Source organism: Lipotes vexillifer, unplaced genomic scaffold, assembly GCF_000442215.2.
Source record: "Lipotes vexillifer unplaced genomic scaffold, Lipotes_vexillifer_v1.1 scaffold47, whole genome shotgun sequence".
NCBI lineage: Eukaryota > Metazoa > Chordata > Mammalia > Artiodactyla > Lipotidae > Lipotes > Lipotes vexillifer.
In genome coordinates, this window is record NW_006791298.1 from 1732164 (window position 1) to 1753818 (window position 21655).

The window sequence follows — 21655 nt, forward strand, 5'->3', positions numbered from 1 at the left end:
GTAAATTTAAGAAAATTGAAATCTTATCAAGCATCTTTTCTGACCACAATGCTATGAGATTAGAAATCAGTTATAGGGAAGAAATCGTAAAAAACACAAACACATGGAAGCTAAACAATACGTTATTAAATAACCAAGAGATCACTGAAGAAATCAAAGAGGAAATCAAGCAATACCTGGAGACAAATGACAATGAGAACACGACGATCCAAAGCCTATGGGATGCAGCAAAAGCAGTTCTAAGAGGGAAGTTTATAGCTATACAAGCCTACCTCAGGAAACAAGAAATATCTCAAATAAACAATGTAACCTTACACCTAAAGGAACTAGAGAAAGAAGAACAAACAAAACCGAAAGTTAGCAGAAGGAAGGAAGCCATAAAGATCAGAGCAGAAATAAATAGAAACAAAGAAAACAATAGCAAAGATCAATAAAACTAAAAGCTCGTTCTTTGAGAAGATAAAATTGATAAACCATTAGCCAGACTCATCAAGAAAAAGAGGGAGAAGACTCAAATCAATAAAATTAGAAATGAAAAAGGAGAAGTAACAACTGACACTGCAGAAGTACAAAGCATCCTAAGAGACTACTACAAGCAACGCTACGCCAATAAAATGGACAACCTGGAAGAAATGGACAAATTCTTAGAAAGGTATAACCTTACAAGACTGAACCAGGAAAAAATATGAACAGACCAATCACAAGTAATGAAATTGAAACTGTGATTAAAAATCTTCCAACAAACAAAAGTCCAGGACCAGATGGCCTCACAGGTGAATTCTATCAAACATTTAGAGAAGAGCTAACACCCATCTTTCTCAAACTCTTCCAAAAAATTGCAGAGGAAGGAACACTCCCAAACTCATTCCATGAGGCCACCATCACCCTGATACCAAAAAGAGACAAAGATACTACAAAAAAAGAAAATTACAGACCAATATCACTCATGAATATACATGCAAAAATCCTCAACAAAATACTAGCAAACAGAATCCAACAACACATTAAAAGGATCATACACCATGATCAAGTGGGATTTATTCCCAGGGATGCAAGGATTCTTCAATATACGCAAATCAATCAATGATACACCATATTAACAAATTGAAGGAGAAAAACCATATGATCATCTCAATAGATGCAGGAAAACTTTTGACAAAATTCAACACCCATTTATGGGTAAAAACTCTCCAGAAAGTGGGCATAGAGGGAACCTACCTCAACATCATAAAGGCCATATACAACAAACCCACAGCAAACATCATTCTCAATGGTGAAAAACTGAAACCATTTCCTCTAAGATCAGGAACAAGACAAGGATGTCCACTCTCACCACTGTTATTCAACATAGTTTTGGAAGTCCTAGCCACAGCAATCAGAGAAGAAAAAGAAATAAAAGGAATACACGTTGGAACAAAAGAAGTAAAACTGTCACTGTTTGCAGATGACATACTATACATAGAGAATCCTAAAGATGCTACCAGGAAACTATTAGAGCTAATCAATGAATTTGGTAAAGTTGCAGGATACAAAATTAATGCACAGAAATCTCTTGCATTCCTATACACTAATGATGAAAAATCTGAAAGATAAATTAAGGAAACATTCCCATTTACCATTGCAACAAAAAGAATAAAATACCTAGGAATAAACCTACCTAGGGAGACAAAAGACCTGTATGCAGAAAACTATAAGACACTGATGAAAGAAATTAAAGATGATACCAACAGATGGAGAGATATACCACGTTCTTGGATTGGAAGAATCAGTATTGTCAAAATGACTATGCTACCCAAAGCAGTCTACAGATTCAGTGCAATCCCTGTGAAATTACCAATGGCATTTTTTACAGAACTAGAAAAAAAAGTCTTAAAATTTGTATGGAGCCACAACAGACCCCAAATAGCCAAAGCAGTCTTGAGGGGAAAAAAATGGAGCTGGAGGAGTCAGACTCCCTGACTTCAGACTATACTACAAAGCTACAGTAATCAAGACAATATCGTACTGGCACAAAAACAGAAACATAGATCAATGGAACAAGATAGAAAGCCCAGAGATAAACCCATGCACCTATGGTCAACTCATCTATGACAAAGGAGGCAAGGGTATACAGTGGAGAAAAGACAGTCTCTTCAATACGTGGTGCTGGGAAAACTGTACAGCTACATGTAAAAGAATGAAATTAGAACACTCCCTAACACCATACACAAAAATAAACTCAAAATGGATTAAAAACCAAAATATAAGGCCAGACACTATTGAACTCTTAGAGGAAAACATAGGAAGAACACTCTTTGACATAAATCACAGCAAGATCCTTTTTGATCCACCTCCTAGAGTAAGGGAAATAAAAACAAAAATAAACAAATGGGACCTAATGAAACTTAAAAGCTTTTGCACAGCAAAGGAAACCATAAACAAGATGAAAAGACAACCCTCAGAATGGGAGAAAATATTTGCAAATGAATCAACGGACAAAGGATTAATCTCCCAAATGTATAAACAGCTCATGTAGCTCAATATGAAAAAAACAAACAACCCAATCCAAAAATGGGCAGAAGACCTAAATAGACATTTCTCCAAAGAAGTCATACAGATGGCCAAGAGGCACATGAAAAGCTGCTCAACATCACTAATTATTAGAGAAATGCAGATCAAAGCTACAATGAGGTGTCACCTCACACCAGTTAGAATGGGCATCATCAGAAAATCTACAAACAACTAATGCTGGAGAGGGTGTGGAGAAAAGGGAACCCTCTTGCACTGTTGGTAGGAATGTAAATTGATACAGCCACTGTGGAGAACAGTATGGAGGTTCCTTAAAAAACTAAAAATAGAACTACCATATGACCCAGCCATCCCACTACTGGGCATATACCCAGAGGAAACCATAATTCAAAAAGACACATGCGGGCTTCCCTGGTGGTGCAGTGGTTGAGAATCCACCTTCCGATGCAGGGGACACAGGTTCATGCCCTGGTCCGGGAAGATCCCATATGCCGTGGAACGGCTAGGCCCATGAGCCATGGCCGCTGAGCCTGTGCGTCCGGAGCCTGTGCTGTGCAATGGGAGAGGCCACAACAGTGAGAGGCCTGCGTACACCCCTCCGCAAAAAAAAGACACAGCCACCCCAATGTTCATTGCAGCACTAGTTACAATAGCCAGGTCATGGAAGCAACCTAAATGCCCATCGACAGACGAATGGATAAAGAAGATGTGGTACATGTATACAATGGAATATTACTCGGCCATAAAAAGGAACGAAATTGGGTCATTTGTCGAGACGTGGATGGATGTAGCAACTGTCATACAGAGTGAAGTAAGTCAGAAAGAGAAAAACAAATATAGTATCTTAACACATATATGTGGAACCTGGAAGAATGGTACAGATGAACCGGTTTGCAGGGAAGAAATTGAGACATAGATGTAGAGAACAAACGTATGGACACCAAGCGGTACAGCGGCAGGGAGGTGGGGACGGTGGTGGGATGGATTGGGTGATTGGGATTGACATGTATACACTGATGTATATAAAATGGATGACTAATAAGAGCCTGCTGTATAAAAAAATAAAAATTAAAAATTAAAAAAAAAATAAAAATTTATAGAAATTTGTAAAAGAACTACCTCAAACCAAACTACATCTAGATATTAAACAATTGGGGATATTGAAATAATTTTTTTAAAAAATAGCACACTTACGAATGAGGCAGAAGTAAATAAATCCGTGGGAAAGTCATTACAGCTGGCAGATAAATTGCTGGCAATCTTTGTTTTAGATTTTTTTTTATGTTGACCCTTTTTAAAGTCTTTATTGAATTTTTTACAATATTGCTTCTGTTCTATGTTTTTTGGTTTTTTGGCCTTGGGGCATGTGGGGTCTTAGCTCCCTGGCCAGGGATCATACCCGCACCCCCTGCACCGCCAGGGAAGTCCCACTAGCAAACTTTAAAAGAATTGATTTCTCTCTTTAAAGTTTGTGGCAAGTCAGTAGAGAGCAAGTGAGTAGTTGGGAGCAAAGGACATAGATAAAAAGATGGAGATGTTGTTACCTCTGAAAAAGAGGATAAGAAGTTTTTCAGGGGAGTTTGAGTCGGATGGCTTTCCTTCTAGGATGGTCATTTTCTAAGAATGACTAAAGAAAATATTTTGACATTTGAGAGAAATACTTCTCAAACCTCAGCATGTTCCAGAACTATCTGGAGGGCTCGTTAAACAGACAAACTGCTGCGTCCCACCCCCAGAGCTTCTTATTGTGTAGGACTGGGGTGGATCCAAGAATTTCCATTTATAACAAGCTGCCAGGTGGTGCTGATGCTGCTAGTTAGAGAGCAACCTGAGACCCACTGGAGTAGTGCATTCTTTAGGGATGAACAAAGATTTGCACATGCTGTTCTCTATGCCTGGAATACCTGTCTCTCCCCACCTGTATCCCCTCTCTATAAAGGTACAACATGTGAGTAGTTCTTAACCTTGGTTGCCCAGTAAAATCACTGACTCTAGTATCAGTTCCTGGGTCTCACCCCATGGAATTAATTGGTCTGGGATGTGGCCTGAACACTGGGCTATTTTAAAGCTTTCTAGGTGATTTATTATGTGGCTAGGGATAAGACCAGATGATCTGTGAGGGTTCATGATGGGTAGAAAGCCAAGTGATGCCAGAAAAAGGGTGATAAGCTTCGGGAAAAGGATCAGGAGCTAAAGGTTTGAAAGTTGAAGTGAAGACCTGGGGTAAGTTCTGTAGGACATGAAGGCTTTAGTGTCAGAAAGTTGTGCATCTTGAATCCTCTTAAGTTTCCTGTAGGAAACTGGATCACGGCTTCTTTCTTTCAAGGTTGCTGTGAGGGTTAAATGCAGTGTAACACTTAATAAAAATACTGGATTGAAAATGTTAAGCATTAAAGAAGTGATACTTTATTACTCTCATTATAATAACATAGTCTTGAAGTCAGAGGATGCTAAAATTCCTTTTAAAATCCTAGTAGTGTGGTGGTTTTCCAGGTGGCATTTGAGGTGTGTGCCACTAGATGATGATGTGACTAGGTCACTTTGCTTCTTCTTACTTCACTCCAAACTTAAAACATTTGACACTTCAGACCATTATATTTTGAAAACAGATAATTAAAAGCACTATATTCTGATGTCACTAGAATCAGTGTCCCTAGATTCTAAATAAAAACTAATCAGATATGCTTTCCAGTTCATTAAGTTACACCAAATGCCAGGCATGGGGACAAAGCAAGGTTTTTTTGATTGTTCTGTAACGTGCCCTCATCTTAAGATGCAACTTTCTCAGGGGTCACCTTAACATGACAGTTCTTCCTGTCTGTTTCCAGCATATCTGCACTATGGACTTAGGATGCAGGCTGGGTGTGAGTGCTGAGTTTGTATTTTGTACTACAAGATTTGGGTCCTAACAAATCTAAAGGCTAATCTCATTCCTTTAAAAGACCAGCAAGTCAGGAAAGTTCTAAGCAAGGAGCTCAAGCTTTTATGCACTGTAATGTCCTACTTACCTGGAAAATATTTTGACTTCTCAATTCTTCAAAACACAATTCCCCAAACCTATTTTTAAGGAAAGGTACGCTTCCTAGGGTCCGTGCAATAAAGACCTGTGCTTTATTACTCAATTAGAAAATTTACCAAATATACATGGTTCTATTATAGAACATACACGTCTGATTGAACTTAGTTTTGCTTTTAACGTAAATTATTAAGTGCCACAAGGAGCCAAGGCACGAGAGAGCATATCAGAACAGATACCTTTCCAAGGAGAAGACAAAATTTAAGGAATTAAATATTGAAGGGGAAACACTCTGGGAGGGGGAAATTCATTTGGAGGGGGAAACAGAGTGAAGGGTAGGTGCAGTTGGAGGGGGAAGCACGGAGGGAGGGGAAAATTCACTTGGAGGGGAAAACACGCTTATTGGTTCGTCTTCTTCCAGGGATTCAAAGGTCTCTTGTTCCTTAGGCTTAAAGGATAAGGCTTCTTTCCCATCCTTGTTTTCACAAGCCTCGCCCTGGCGTGGAGAACTTTACTCCTTCCCTTCTTTCACTTCACAAGCCTCCTGCTCCTCAGGGGCAGAGATCTCCTCTCCCTTTGGGTCAGCAGCCTGCATCTGCTCAGGTAGGCACTTATTAAATGTTTGATCATAACAAGTTCGGGGAGCTATGAGAAAACAAAGTTCCTTCATTAAGCGTCTGGTGAGTCTAAACTGATGAATCGCGTGGCAGCTCAGGAAGCTCTTAATTTACTGCATGAGTCCCCATCACCCAGCAGTTCCATATCTAGTTCTCCACCTTAAAGAACCTCTTGGGATTTCCGTCGCAGTACCGTGTGCAACAATGAGGAGGAACATAGCCTTCCACAGCTTTTGAACCAGGTTAATGATTTTGAAGGGTGATTGGGAGGCCAGGTGCAACACCTGCTGCCTCCAGGCCCTGGGGATGAGGCGTGAGAGGAAGGGCTGCTGATCTGAGTGATGTAATAAAGGCAGACCGTAGGCTCTGGATCTCATGAGGTGGAGCTGGTCCTAGACAGGTGGAAGGACTCCAGACACCATGGCTCCTTCAAGTTGCACAGACCTTAGTACCATCACCTCAGGACCTTCAAGGCTGTCTGCCTTCCCCAGGAATCCCTGTCCGTCCCCTCCCCTCTCCGTTTAGAATGGCGTCCGTATCTGCCTCCCCTGTTAGGTGACAGCAATGGCAAGCCTGCTTGTGGGAGAGTGGGGAACACATTTGCTTTCCCTGGGTTTCCTCTGCTCCCACCCATGTCCTCAGAACCTACCACAGAATTTTGCACCCAGTAGTTCAAAATTTACTTTAAAAAAAAGTGACCAAACTTCCCATTAGCCTTTTTGCCTCCCCCCTTCCTCAAACACAGAAATAGACCTCTCCCAGCCTCACCTCCACGCCTAGTCCCCGCTATTACTGGGCAAAGAGCCGGGCTGAGCCAAGACTCCTAGACCACAGCTCTGTCTCCTCAAACTTGTATCCAACTGAACATGCCCTTCCAAGATCAGATTATCCCCTTTCACAAGTCATGCCTAGGAAGGCCAATCAACTCTGAGACCAAGAAGGTTGATGCAGATGCCTTGGGGCTGTTGAGTTATCCTGGGGGTGATGGGTTTGTCTCCTTGCTTCGCTGCAAAAGACCAAACTATCAGTGAAAATGCTTCACATTTCCCATCCAGCCCTTTGTATTCCACTCCTACAAAATAGGCAGGAGCTCAGGGATCCTAGGTTTTAATATTGTCCGTTATTGTGAGGCCCATCTTATTTCAGGGTTGGGAGTAAGCAAGAGGCCTTCAGATTTTAGAGGGATATGAGTTTTTCTGTAAGGTGGTGCTATATTAGTGTTTTTACATTTCCTGGCTAGATAAATTTAATTTTTACCCAAATAGAACTATGGCATTGGTTTTACAGTTTATATGGACTCCTGAAAGTTTATTAAAATGCAAAAGCTTTCTTCCTAGAACATCCATGGGGTGTATATCTCCTACCTCCCAACCCCTCTCCTTGTAGTACTGGCGGGGAGGGATGCGTTTTTCCCGCCTGTTGCCAAACACAGCCATGAAGATTAGCTCTACTTGCAGCTGCTTGTTTGACTCTCTGCCCCTCTTCCTTCCCAGCTCCATGTCTAGACTGTAATTCATTATATGCGGGGTGAAGCAGATCTCTAGGTGTGAGGGTCCAAGACCAGGTCTGTACCCTCTCGCTAGGCGATTTGCCTCACACTGAATTCAATATGAGCACAGGGTTCCAAAAAAAAGAAGAAAGAAAAAGAGCACAGGATTCTAGAGTAAAATGGCATGGGTTTGAATCCAGCCTTCACTCCTTCGCTGAACTTGAGAAAGTTACTTAACCTCTCTGCTCCAGGTTCCTCTGTCTGTAGTATGGGAATAATTACGGTACCTAGGTCTGTAGGGACTCAGAAGAGTGCTTAGCATAGAGGAAGTGCTCAGTTTATATTCAGTATCATGGTGTTGTTATATGTTGAATAAATGAGCCAGTAAAGAAAGGAGCAGGTTGCCATCAAGTCTTGGCTTTTGAAGGTATCTTAGAAAAAGTAATATTTTACTGAATTTCTTCTTCAGCCCCATAACAGATGGTCTGGTTCAGGGACGGCTGAGAGTACATGTCCAGATTCCCACCAAGTATAGGAATCCCCCCTCACCATATCCCAAATCGGTAGAGTTTTGAGTCTCTGAGTCCTTGCTTTGTGGGGGGCTCACGTCCTAACAAGTTGAGCCATTCCATTCTGTAACTGCCTTAGTTATTAGATGTTTTTCTTCTTAAAAAGACCCAGAACCAACCTCCTTGTAACCTCTATCAATCTCACTCTGTTCCATGGAAATTCAGAATATTGAGCCCTGTCCGCCCTATTCCTTAGGAACGTTTTAGGTTCATTCATTTATTCATTCCACAAATGCTTATTAAGCAGTTGTGTGCCAGGCACCTTCACATTGAGAAGCTGTCCTTACCCTCATGAATCCTGTGATTGGGTGGGAAAGACAGCTCACAGTCACACCAATACGTATCATGACGATTTGTAAGGAATACTTAGAGCTCTACGGACAGGAAAACGGGAAATTAATTTAAACACGGGTAGTCAAAGAAGGCTTGTATAATGGAAGTGACCAACTGGTTTGGTGGAGGGGAGGGGGCGGGACTCCATGCAGAAAGAACTGTGGAATGTGGGGTGGAGTGGAAGACATAGATGGGATTAGAGGGGTAGGCTAGGAAGGACATTTGTGTGTATAGTTAGGGAGTCTTAATTTTATTCCAGGTACAAAGAAAGACCACTGAAAGGTTTTAAGCAGGGGAGGGCCATTATCCATTTTATATTTAAAAAGATAACTGGCTGTTGTGTGGAAGAGAGATTAGAAGAGGGTGAGTGGGGATTCCAGGTAAAAGGCAGCTGATGATGATTGATTGAATTAGGATAGTCACCAGAGAGATGAAAAGGAAACAAACTTGAGAAGTATATTGGAGGTAGAGTCCAGAGGATTTGGTGGTAGATTATTCAGAGTAAGCATCAGTTAGGTATGCATTCTAGTACCTTTCCAGCTGGACAGTCACCAGCCAACAATCGGGTATTTTCAATATTATACCTAGTGGGTTTCTAATTAGGCAGCTGGAGGTGCCATCTATTAAGAAGAGGACATCTAGAGGGAAAATGAATAGAAGGGATTTGGTTGTTGGATCAAGAATTTGGATTCGGTTTTGTTAATTAGGCTTTGAGAGATTAAAATGCAGATGTCGAGTTGGCAATTGGATATAATGGACTAAGCTGGGAATTGTTAGCACGTTGTTGGAATTGAAAGCTGTGGGAATGTGTATGCTGTGACCTAGACCCTGAGTGTGCAAGTGGGAAGTGGGCCAGGACCGAGCCACGAGGGGTGAGTAGAATAGCAGAGATGGAAGCAGCAGGAGGAAAGCTGGAGAGTGGGTGATGGAAGTCTGGGTCTGGCAACAGGGATGGAAACTGGAATGGAGTGGGGTTTCGCAAATGATGTAGGCTGAGAGTAGGTAGGATTACACAGGTCACATGCAGAGACAACTCTTCCACTACATTTGCTGGGGAGGAGAGGGAAAAAAACCAGAAACTGGTGGTAAGTGCAGAGGAGAGTCTATCATTTTCTGTTTTGCTGTTTATCCTAAATAGTCCCCCGATTTGTTCATTCGTTATATTATAGTATTTCCAGAAGATGCTAAAACTTATGGATAGAAATGTTTTCCCCCAGAATAGGATGCTTCACCCAAAATGTGTTCTGATCCAGCCAGGGCTGGGGCCAGGGCCAGCCTGTGGCTTTCCTTGTCTAAATACTCTATTAATAGATGCAACTAAGCTTAACCATTTAGGTAGTTATGCCCTCTGTTGGCTTATTCTGAAACTGCAGTCAAATCAAGGTCTTAACATCGTTGTCAAGCTAAGTCCCTTCGCTCTGTACTTGAGTGCTCTTATCTGGAAGAACTGTTAATCAGAAGCAGGGGTAGACCAGGAGTTCTTGAGAAAGAATCTCTGATAACTAGTTGAGGTGGAAGACAACTCCAGGATAAGCAGACAAGGCAGGCTATTTATGATTCCACTTTAACAGATGAAGAAACTAAAACTCAAGCCACAGTATCATTTAAGTGGCAAAAACTGAACTTCAGATCTTCATTCTGTCAGAGCTATACCATATTTCTTCTTAATTCTTTGGAATGTTTTTGAAGAATAGAAATATAAGGGCTTCCCTGGTGGCGCAGTGCTTGAGAGTCCGCCTGCCGATGCAGGAGACGCGGGCTATTTATGATTCCACTTTAACAGATGAAGAAACTAAAACTCAAGCCACAGTATCATTTAAGTGGCAAAAACTGAACTTCAGATCTTCATTCTGTCAGAGCTATACCATATTTCTTCTTAATTCTTTGGAATGTTTTTGAAGAATAGAAATATAAGGGCTTCCCTGGTGGCGCAGTGCTTGAGAGTCCGCCTGCCGATGCAGGAGACGCGGGTTCGTGCCCCGTTTCGGGAAGATCCCACATGCCGCGGAGCGGCTGGGCCCGTGAGCCATGGCCACTGAGCCTGCGCGTCCGGAGCCTGTGCTCCGCAAATGGGAGAGGCCACAACAGTGAGAGGCCCGCATAACGCAAGAAAAAAAAAAAAAAAGAAAGAAAGAAATATAAGTGAATGTTGGTTGTCCTATACTTTCGTTTGGGACCATGTAAAAGGCAAATCATAGGAAGTAAGAGATATTCTTTCTTTCATTCACCAAATATTAATTGAACACCTACTATATGCTAGACATGTTCTACATAAGGGGCATACATTAGTGAATAAAACAGACAAACTTCATGCCCTCACATTCTAATATGAAGTGGTAAGACAATAAATAAGGCAAGATATAATTAATTAGATAGTAATGGTAGTAAGAAGGAAATATAAAGCGGGGAAGGAAGATGTTGTTAAACAAAATGCAGTTGAGCGAGTTTGAAGATCTATTTGGCTTTATCCAATGATTCATGAATTGGGCAGCATCCCGTTTAACAAGTAGAATGGAACTCCAAGGATCTATACAATATAGAAGGCTTTTATAGGGAGACGGAGGGTGGGACAAGGAAGTTAAAAAGTGGATTATTTCAGGCAAGGTCACCTTCCCTTCCTGGGAAGGCAGGGGGTCTTATCAAGCAGATCCCCTCACTGGTGTTGATGAGGAAACTCCAGACTGATTGTTTTAGAATTCCACTCCAAGGAGGGGCTGAAACTGCAGTTAGGTTAGGTGTTAATTCCTAGTAGGGCTTAGCATACATGACTATTTTGGGCCTGTTTCTTTTCTTAATTAATTTTTTATCTAAAGTATAGTTGATTTACAATGTTATATTAGATTCAGGTGTACAACATAGTACTTCAATATTTTTATGGATTATACTCCATTTAAAGTTATTATATAATATTAGCTATATTCCCTGTGCTGTACATTACATCCTTGTATCTTATTTATTTTGTACCCAGTAGAGTGTGCTTCTTAATCCCCTTCCCCTATCTTGCCCCTTCCCCCTTCCCTCTCCCCACTGATGACCACTAGTTTGTTCTCTGTATCTGTGAGTCTGTTTCTGTTTTGTTATATCCATTCATTTACTTTATTTTTTAGATTCCACATGTAAGTGAAAACATACAGTATTTGTTTTTCTGTCTGACTTACTCCACTCAGCATAATTCCCTCCAGTTCCATCCATGTTGTTGCAAATGGCAAATTTCTTTTTATGGCTGAGTAATATTCCATTGTATATAGACACCACACCTTCTTTATCCATTCATCTGTTGATGGACACTTGTGTTGTTCTGTACTGTTTTCCATTACGGCTGCACCAATTTACATTCCAACCAGCAGCGTACTAGGGTTCCCTTTTCTCCACATCCTTACCAATTTATTATTTGTGATCTTTTTTAACAATAGCCAGTCTGACAGGTGTGAGGTGATACCTCATTCAGTAGGTTGTTTTTTCATTTTCTTGATGGTTTCCTTCACTGTGCAAAACCTTTTTAATTACTTCCCATTTGTTTATTTTTGCTTTTTGTTTCCCTTGCCTGAGGAGACAGATTCAAAAAAATATTGCTAAGACTTATGTCAATGAGTTTACTGCCTATGTTTTCCTCTAGGAGTTTTATGGTTTCCAGTCTTGCATTTAGGTCTTTAATTCATTCTGAGTTTATTTTTGTATGTGGTGTGAAAAAAATGTTCTACTTTCATTCTTTTACATGTTCTTGTCTGTCCAGTTTTCACAGCATCACTTATTGAAGACACTGCCTCTTCCCCATTGCATATTTTTGCCTCCTTTGTCATAGATTAATTGACCATAAGTGTGTGGGTTATTTCTAGTTTCTCTATTCTGTTCCATTGATCTATGCATCTGTTTTTGTGCTAGGGGCCTGTTGTTTCTTTGTAAACAATATAAAATGTTGGGCTGGGGTGTTGGTGTGGGACTTTTAGTTAGGGTGGCCAAGGAGGGTGAGTTCAGTGTAAAGACCTGAGGGAAGTGAAGGAGCTGGGGGCAGAGCATTCCAGGCAGAATGCACAGCACTCGCAAAGCGCCAAGGTGGAGATGTCTCTGGCATGTTAGAGGAACAGCCAGGGGCCAGCATGGCTGGAGCAGGGTGAACACAGGGGAGAATGTTTGGAGATGAGAGTGGAGACATAACTGGGCAGATCACCTACAGATGACCTTATAGACCATCTAAGAACTTCAGCATGTGATCCAGGGGGCTCCAGATTTCCCTTGGACGGTTTTAAGCAGAGGACTGAAATAATCTTCTGTATTTTAACAGGAACATTCTAGCTGCTATAGACTGAGTGAGGGAGGGGCTGAAGCAGGGAGATGAGTAAGGAGGCTTTTGTAAAACTCCAAGCAAGAGATGATTTTACAGAGACTTCCCTGGAGGTCCAGTGGTTAAGACACCTCGCTTCCACTGCAGGGGGCATGGTTTTGATCCCTGGTCGGGGAACTAAGATCCTACATGCCACGTGGCACGGCCAAAGAATAGGAAAAAAAAAAAGAGAGAGAGAGAGAAAAAGAGATGATTTTATAGAAAGACCAGTTGAATTTTTTGAGGATTGAAAGTGGGTTGTGAAAGGAAGAGTCGTCAAGGATGACACCAAGGTGTTTGCTGAGACTGGAAGAATGAAGTTGCATTACCTGAGATGAGGAAGGCCGGGGAACAGAGGAGGGGCGGGGGAGTGGCTCAGTGCTGGACAGGTTAGATTTGAGATACCTGCTGGGCATCCCATTAGGGATGTCAAATTGGTGATCGGGTGTGTAGGTCTGGAGTTAAGTAAGAGGTGGTGCTGGAGAGACAGATTCAGGAATTATCATTACATAGATGATATTTAAATTCATAAAGGGGTATGAGGTGAGATAACTAAGGGGATGTTGAGATGGAAAGATAAGAAGCTCCAGGAGTGAGCCCTGTGGCACTCTGATAGAGTTTGGGGAGCTATGAAAAAAATAGCCAGAAGGTGGAAAGGAAACTAGTAAAGTGTAGTGTCATAGAAGCCAAATGAAGAAAATAGTTTGAGAAAGAATAATCCATTGTGTCAAATTCTGTAGATAGATTAAATAAGACTGAGAACTGACCATTGGATAGAGTATGGTTTCTCTAATTCTTCCCTGACTTATAATGGATTGTCTTGTTCTGACTCCCCCCCCTCCCCCGCCCAGGTTGTGGAAGATACCAATATAAGTGGCATAGCAACTCAGCTTGAGAACATGTCTACGGGCTACCCCCTTGGTTCACCCGCTGCCAAGCACCATCTGGAGGACACAGAGTGAGTATTCTAGATGCAGAGTGCCTCTTATGGGTGTGGGCAAAGCTCAGTTAGACCTTTTCCAGATTGTAGAGTGTGCTCCCTAAAGGAGAGGAGTGGGAAAGTACACGTTACCCTTTCTGACTCCTAGGGAATCTCCAAGAAAGTAACAGGGTTGCCCTACTTCTCACAAGGCTTTGCTCCACCACGTGAGTTCTTCACAGACTGTCACCACAGGGCCTACACACACTGCACCTGGCCGCTGGAACGGGTGCCTGTGCCCTCTCCCCTCAGAATCCTCAGATTTATAGCCCAGATGCTTCATTACGCGAGGAACCAGGTTTCCTCAGTTTTCTAAGCTAAACTCTTGCTCCGAGGTTAAATCTTCTTGTCATACTTGCTGGCATTTTTTACTAAAACCTGTCACTGCAGTTAAAGCTGCTCGTTAAAGCAGTGTTTCTCAAACTAGAATGTCCATAAGAATAACCCAAACAGCATATTTAAATATGCTAATTCCTCTGGCCCATTCTCAGAGATTCTGAGTAGGTGGTCTAGGGTGGGTTCTCCAGGACAGTGTTGCTGCAGATAAGCTGAGGACCCACACTTTGAGAAATGCTGCCCAAAGTTATTCGTCTCAACTCTACCAGTGCCTGGTCACTAGCTGGTGCTCAATAAATGTTTGTTGGCTGATCCGAACCCTTTATTGGAACGATCTGATGGTCACAGCCGTTCCCAACTTTTTCCTGATTGTTCATTAACGTAAATGACAGCTTTGAGTTTGTTTTTCTTGAGGAAAGAATATTAAACTAGGCTCATTTTACTTTTTCCTCATTATGAAACTAGTGAACACTTGCTATTAAAATGTGACAAATACATGAAAGTATAACATTTTCAGGCTAGAATGGCCATTTATTTAAAAAAAAAAGAAATCAGGACTCTTATATGAAGAATAGTATACACTTAGCATCCTTTAACATGTCCATGGAACTACCGAGATGCCCTGTGATCTTGTGTCCTTTGCTGTATGATTCCACAGCTCCTGGCAGGTTGGGAACTACTAGGATAAAAGAATTTAAAAATCACTTATAATCTGACCACTGTTAACATTTGGAGATTTTTTTTTTTTTTTTTTTTTTTTTTTTTTTTTTTTTTTTTTTTTTTTTTTTTTTTTTTTTTTTTTTTTTTTTACTAGTCTTCTAAGCGAAAGTAAATTAAAACTAACTGGAAGTGTGAGATAAATGGAGGTAAACTCCATCTAATGCTGCCAGTGGAGGAGTGAAGCTGCATTCCTCCCTCTCCCGGAGAAAACAGACTCTAATTGTGAATAGGTACAATTATGATGGTCTCTAATGATTTGGTGGCCCCCAGGGGCTAACTCTAAAACAATGGCTTTGGACATCTAGGCTCCCATTTCAATATCCTTGGAAATAGGGCTGGCTGTGTTTGAAAGAGGAGACATGAATCAAGTTCATGTCTAGCCAGTGGCCTATTACTGAGAGTGCTTATAAAAGGCCGCAAACTGATGAAACGTAGAGCCTTATTCATGACGTCACTACCATTCAGCCACAGGGGATAAATACTTCATTATTTCAGCAGATATTTATTGAGTGCCTTTCTAAGGCTAGACACTACAAGTGCTGGGTCCTGAGGACTCAAACTTAGAAACGTAGGTGAAGGCATTGCCCCAGTCCTCATAGAACTGCCAGAGGATTGGAAAAACAGACCCATAAATCCACGGTTATAAAAGAGTTAGTAAGTGTTGGAGAGCTTAGTTCAGTGAGAGAGAGAAGCAAGCACAGAGTCCTGTGAAGCCATGGAAGAGAGGCATAACTCAGCTAGGGAGGGTACTCGGAGGCACTAATGCTTAACCTGAGTTTTTAAAGAACTGGAAAAAACAGGAGTGGCATTTAAAACAGGTAATAATATATATGGTATAGACGTTCAGCAATTACTATGGATGCCTGCTGTAAACAACCAGCAAGTGCATCGCAAACAACTGGTATCAGTGGGAAGCAGCTGAAAATCAAGCTTAAAATAAGCCAGGCAAAATCGAGGAGGATGAGAGGCAAGAATATTCTAGTCAGACAGAACAGCATATTCAAAGGTTGCTCATATCCCAGGTTTGCAAATTTCTCTGAGTACACGAATGGCTGCATTTATATCAGGTGGCTCTGCCTCTCGGACCTGCACGCTGCTGCAAAACAAGTGGCCCTGCCAGGATACGCATATAAACCTCCTGCAGATAAGACGACAGGGCCCAGGTACCAGAGTTCCTTTAGGTTTTTACCCTTTGGACAGCCACGTATGGGAATAAGAAATTGGCGTTAGTTAAGCTTAGCTTTAACTCCTTGAGCCCACACGTGTAATTTAACTTTTACCCATGTTGTTTCTGAGAGAGATGACTTCCACACTGGACAAAGCTTTGAAAATCTAAATTATACGTTTGAAACAAATTGTCTTTATCCATTTTGCTTCACCTTGGTTTCTCTCTTCTCTCCTGGATTTCAGTTCTCACTTACGTAGTCGTGATTCTGAGGGTGTGATAGGCACAGCGCTTGGTGCTGGGAATGCCCAGAGGGCGGAGGCTTAAGGAGTTGATAATCTGGTAGAGGAGAAAGATGGTTAAGAAATCATGATACAGTATGACAAGTGCTGTATGGAAATCTGGACCAAGAACAGAGAAGGTAGGGGTGAATGCTTCCAAGGGAGTCAGGAAACCATCGCATTGGAGATTGGAGGTGGGTTTTGAAGAATGAGTTCCCACACTCAGTGGGAGTGGGCATCAGGTGCAGTGAGGATATTCAGGCAGAATAACAGCAGCCATTACTGAGCTCTAGGGCTGCCATCACCTGTCTTGTTCAGAGGTCCACCTGTGGACTGCGGTGTACACCAAGCTCAAGTGATACCCTGCCTCTCCATCTCCATGCATGCACTTCAAAGATGTAAAGACAGTTCCGTTCAGCTTTAGACAGTAAGTTAAAAAGTTAAAAACTAAGCAAAAAAAAGAGTGCTTTGACAACTTCAGCATCATGACTTTATTTTCAGTTAAAAAACAGTGGGTTTTATGAAAGAGAAACCTCTACAACATCAAAAATATTGGCATGATATAGGAAATTCAAAAATAAGTTTCTAGATTGCTTTCTGACAGTTTGATTTGATACACTGACCATCATCATTTCGCAGTATGAAAGTCTCTCTCAAATCTGTGTTCTTCCATTAAAATGAAATTCCCTCTCAATATCTATTCTTGAATTAAACAGCGTGCATTGTGTTTTCAGAACACCTCCACCTAAGATTATTACTTTGGAGAAAGGCTCTGAAGGATTGGGGTTTAGTATTGTAGGGGGTTATGGAAGTCCCCATGGAGACCTGCCAATTTATGTCAAGACTATATTTGCAAAGGTATTTTTTTCCTTTTTACTGTACTTTTTTTCTTTTTTTAATAAAACTTAGGTGAGATTTTTTGCGTGTTTTGCTTTGCTTTACTTTGGGTGATACCTGAATGTGTGCATGTATGCTTGTTTCATTTTCATCTTACAGGAAATTCCCACACCACAGTAGTGCAAGAAGTGTTCTTTTATAAAAGTGGAGTCACAAGAAGTGTAGTATTCTTTAGACCCTTTTACAAAAGTAGATGCTAACAGATTTTAAAGAGTGTCTTCTTTCAACAACCAGTGTAAGGAATATGGCATTCTGTCTGCAAGAGCTCTTTGGCCTTGGAAGTATTGTTCTTGCGAGAACAAAGATTTAGCTTTCTACTTTAAGATATTGCAGAGGGCCATGGCATAAAGCTTTGTACAAGCCTGGGATCAGTGCAGCATTAATGGCTGCCTAACATCAGGATGCTTTAGCTGAAGGTGGTTTCTCTCTTCCAGTAGTCTGCCAAGTACTTGCAGGATTAACCCAGTGAGTTAGACAAAGACTGGATAACAGGGGACTTCCCTGGCAGTGCAGTGGTTAAGAATCCGCCTGCCAATGCAGGGGACATGGGTTCGAGCCCTGGTATGGGAAGATCCCACATGCTGCAGAGCAACTAAGCCCGCATGCCACAACCACTGAAGCCCGTACGCCTAGAGCCTATGCTCCACAACAAGAGAAGCCACCGCAGTGAGAGCCTGTGCACTGCAATGAAGAGTAGCCCCTGCTCGCCGCAACTAGAGGAAAGCCCACGCACAGCAACGAAGACCCAATGCAGCCAAAAATTAAATAAATAAATTTATAAAAAGAAAAAAAAAAGGGTGGATAACGGTATCTTTCAAGAATTAAGTAGTCCAATTCATCCTACTTAATACACAGGTCATAGTGTAGGTTTCTACTGCTGCCACTAGATAGCTCTTAGATAAGTTTTTAATTTCATTATTAGAGTTGGAATTTAAATTTGTTATAAACTTTTAAGATCTCTGAAAGTATTTAGTTTTGATACTACAACTTTATTCTTCATTGCTTTTATCACAATCATTTGTTTATTAATTGATCCAATTGGCTCCTAGTGCTTTATTTTCCTAAAGAAATAAAGGCCTTCCACAGAAGAAATAAGACAGATTCTTTCTCTTTCCAGAAGGCTGTACTATACACTATATATAAGTTTGCTTTTACCTATGCAGAACTTATCACCTGTTAATTGGGTGTAACCGTGACCTGACATAAGCCTCAAGTCATTTGGTGTTTGCTTTTGGAACACATTAGGCAGCTACAGATTTTTTTTTTTTTTTTTTTTTTTTTTGCGGTACGCGGGCCTCTCACTGTTGTGGCCTCTCCCGTTGCGGAGCACAGGCTCCAGACGCACAGGCTCAGCGGCCATGGCTCATGGGCCCAGCCGCTCCACGGCATGTGGGATCTTCCCAGACCGGGGCACGAACCCATGTCACCCGCATCGGCAGGTGGACTCTCAACCACTGTGCCACCAGGGAAGCCCAAGCAGCTACAGATTTACACGCCTGTTTCCATCTTGCTAGGATGCCTGTCAAGGGGGCATGTTATTCCCATACACACATCTGTTGACCTGATGTTGGATGAACAGGGAAAGGAAAGGCAGATCAGAAACATTCTGGATGACAGTGCTGCCCCAGTCTGATAATTCCCAAGGTGGATAAACCACCTACAGACCCTCCCTTTTCCTAGGATAACACCATAAGTAGCTGTGATAATGATTCTTTGGGAGGACTGTTATACTTTGCATTTAAAAGAGCCAGCTATGGAGATAATGACAGTGGAATGGCTGCAAAGTGAGCCCCCACTAAGCTAAAGATTCCCCCCATAGGAGTTTTGATCTAGGAACTACAGCTATATGTTTTCCTTTTTTTTAAAAAAAAAACACTGAACATACATTCTTTAAAATGTTTATCTCTGATTCAGGTTTCTGGATCTCAGATGTCTACAGGCTGGACCCAGGGTGTGGATTATTATGTGAACTTTTTGGTGTCCTAAGCATCTTTTAACAGTTCTCTTGCTCAACTAAGAAATTATTTTGGCCCATCCAGGTCTTTTCTTCCCCTCCAGAAGTAGGAAGCGTCACAGACACTTAGGGCGTGTAGGATTTGCGAGGCTTAATCAGTCTGATTAACTGGCCGGCAGGGCCTTCCATTTTCTTTCAGGTGTTTGGTTGGAAACTTCAGAATCAAAGCCAACTTTAGATCTTAGTCCCTTCAGCAGCCGAATTTTACCATAAGCCAACAATAGATTGGCCTAAGGACTTCGACAGCCCTGAAAATTGAGGGAGCAGTTTTCTGGAGCCTGTGAAATCTGAAAACACGAGTTTGATCATCATTCGTTTCATTTTATTATACTACCACCATGATTGAGTAAATACCGTGTGCTGTACGCTTAATCCTTAGAACAGGGCGAAAGATAGATAATAGAGCCTATTTTACAGCATAGGGAAGGCGAAGTGACCAAACTAGGACACAGCAAGTGGGTAAGGCCACGTTTCCAAGCTAGATGGAGGTCTGTCTGTGAGCCATTTATTTCTTCCTTCCCTTGTTTAGTCTACAGATGCCACATTAATAACGTAGGAGAGGAGATTCAGGTCAGTGTAATTATCAGGTAAGCACGGCAGTACCCGAAATAGCGTACACATCCTAGAAAGCTGAAAAATCGACCTCTTTTTGCATTAGTGAAAATGAAAACTTGAAGAGCTTAATGTGCTTTTTAAAGAACTAATTACACAGGTATCTGAGGTTAACTGGAACGCTTAAATCTCAGCATGTAAAATTTATTAAAATCAAGTTAGATTTATCCATTAGCATTACATGTTTAATCCTGTCTTCGGTGCAGTTAACACACTTCCTTAAAAGAAAATTTTGAATAAAGCTGCAAATTATTTAATCTGGTATTTTCCCCCCAGTATAGTCCTGGTTTTGAATATTCTTTATTACATCTCTTTACAGGAATTCCACCCTTTTCACGGCTTTGAAATTCTAGATAATTCACCCACCACCTCAGGACCTCCATGCTGTAGGACACAGGTCTCTGGAGTGTTAGTGCCTCTTAGCTCAGCTTCTGCAGGAGGCCATCAGCGACCAGGTGCCCACGGGCCTTGGTTAATTTCCCCAGTAGTTCCACATCATTTAGAGGACTCTTTGGGCACTAACTTTTCAAGGAGTTCTCACAGTTACTCCAACAGATGGAGAAAGCTTCCTGTGAATCATTTTCTAGGTCTTTTATTTCCTTACTCGTCCAAAGTATTTCTAGTAATATCATGGCGTTTTTGATACTCAGCTTTAGAAGGAAGAAAAGCCCAAGTTTCACTTGCTTTGTGCCATTCTGAAGAGCCATGCATGACTGAATAGGTAATGAAAGTACCTATTTAGAAACCTATTTAGATGGATCAGAGGTAACGTTGAAGCTATTGAATATGATATTACAGAATTTTAGAAATGCTCCACTTCTGTGTATTTTTATATTTATATATATATATGTATATAGAACAGCTTTATTGAGATATGTTCACATACCATAAAATTCACCCATTTAGAGGATAAAACTAATACCAGATTCAGTTCTGCCTTTGTATGCTACATATTCATGAATGTGACATGATATGACATTCAAATTCCATTCAGTACTGAATATTGAAATAAGGTCCTACTGGTATTAAAAGAAATGTGAACGTCAGGACATTTCTACTAGTATGTTATGTAAACAGTGCATAATTATGATTACTATTCAACCATTATTCAAATAACATATCCTACATTTTTCTTAGTTTTCTTAATTTAAAAATATTACCTAGAAACAACTTTAATTGGTAGTTTTAAAAGTTTTTCTTTTAATATGCACACCATAATATTAATATTATTTGAATATTAATTGCATCATCCTAGATTAAACTGGAATGTTTCTTGTTTGCAGGGAGCAGCCGCAGATGATGGCCGATTGAAGCGAGGTGATCAGATTTTAGCTGTTAATGGTGAGACTCTGGAAGGTGTTACACATGAGGAAGCTGTGGCCATTCTAAAACACCAGAGAGGAACTGTAGTCTTAACTGTGCTGTCCTGAGCCTTGGGTCCTGATCACAAGATAGATGTGGTTGTAGAATATCCATAGGAAGACAAAGTTCTGAGGATGAAAAGCAGCCTCAACTAAAACCCACCTTCATTCTTACCATCTCAACCTCTCTGCTTGGGAGAGATGGCCCAGGTTTCACGTGAATTTCCCAAGTTGACAATCTAATGTTTCCCAGATTCTCTCACCTCTTGGTGAGGTTAATTTCTAACAGCTGAGTCTTATGCATTTTGCATTTAACATCAATGTTTATCAACTAGTAGTAAGTGGTTCTGATTATATTTGCTGAAATGGAAGTTAACAACCTCTCATTCCTTATGTCCTCCTCTCCCCGTCCCGACTCATGGAGGCTAAGCAGCAAC

At 41.2% G+C, this 21655-nt stretch overlaps 1 protein-coding gene across 1 annotated transcript in view; it reads left to right on the forward strand.

Moving 5' to 3' along the window:
* Positions 1-21287, forward strand: part of PATJ (PATJ crumbs cell polarity complex component) — a 357124-nt gene extending 335837 nt beyond the window's left edge. The window contains exons 43-45 of the mRNA XM_007464279.1: positions 13705-13811; positions 17069-17192; positions 21141-21287. Of these exons, the coding sequence (XP_007464341.1) occupies positions 13705-13811; positions 17069-17192; positions 21141-21287 (378 nt within the window). The remainder of the gene's footprint in view (positions 1-13704; positions 13812-17068; positions 17193-21140) is intronic.
* Positions 21288-21655: the final 368 nt, after the last annotated feature.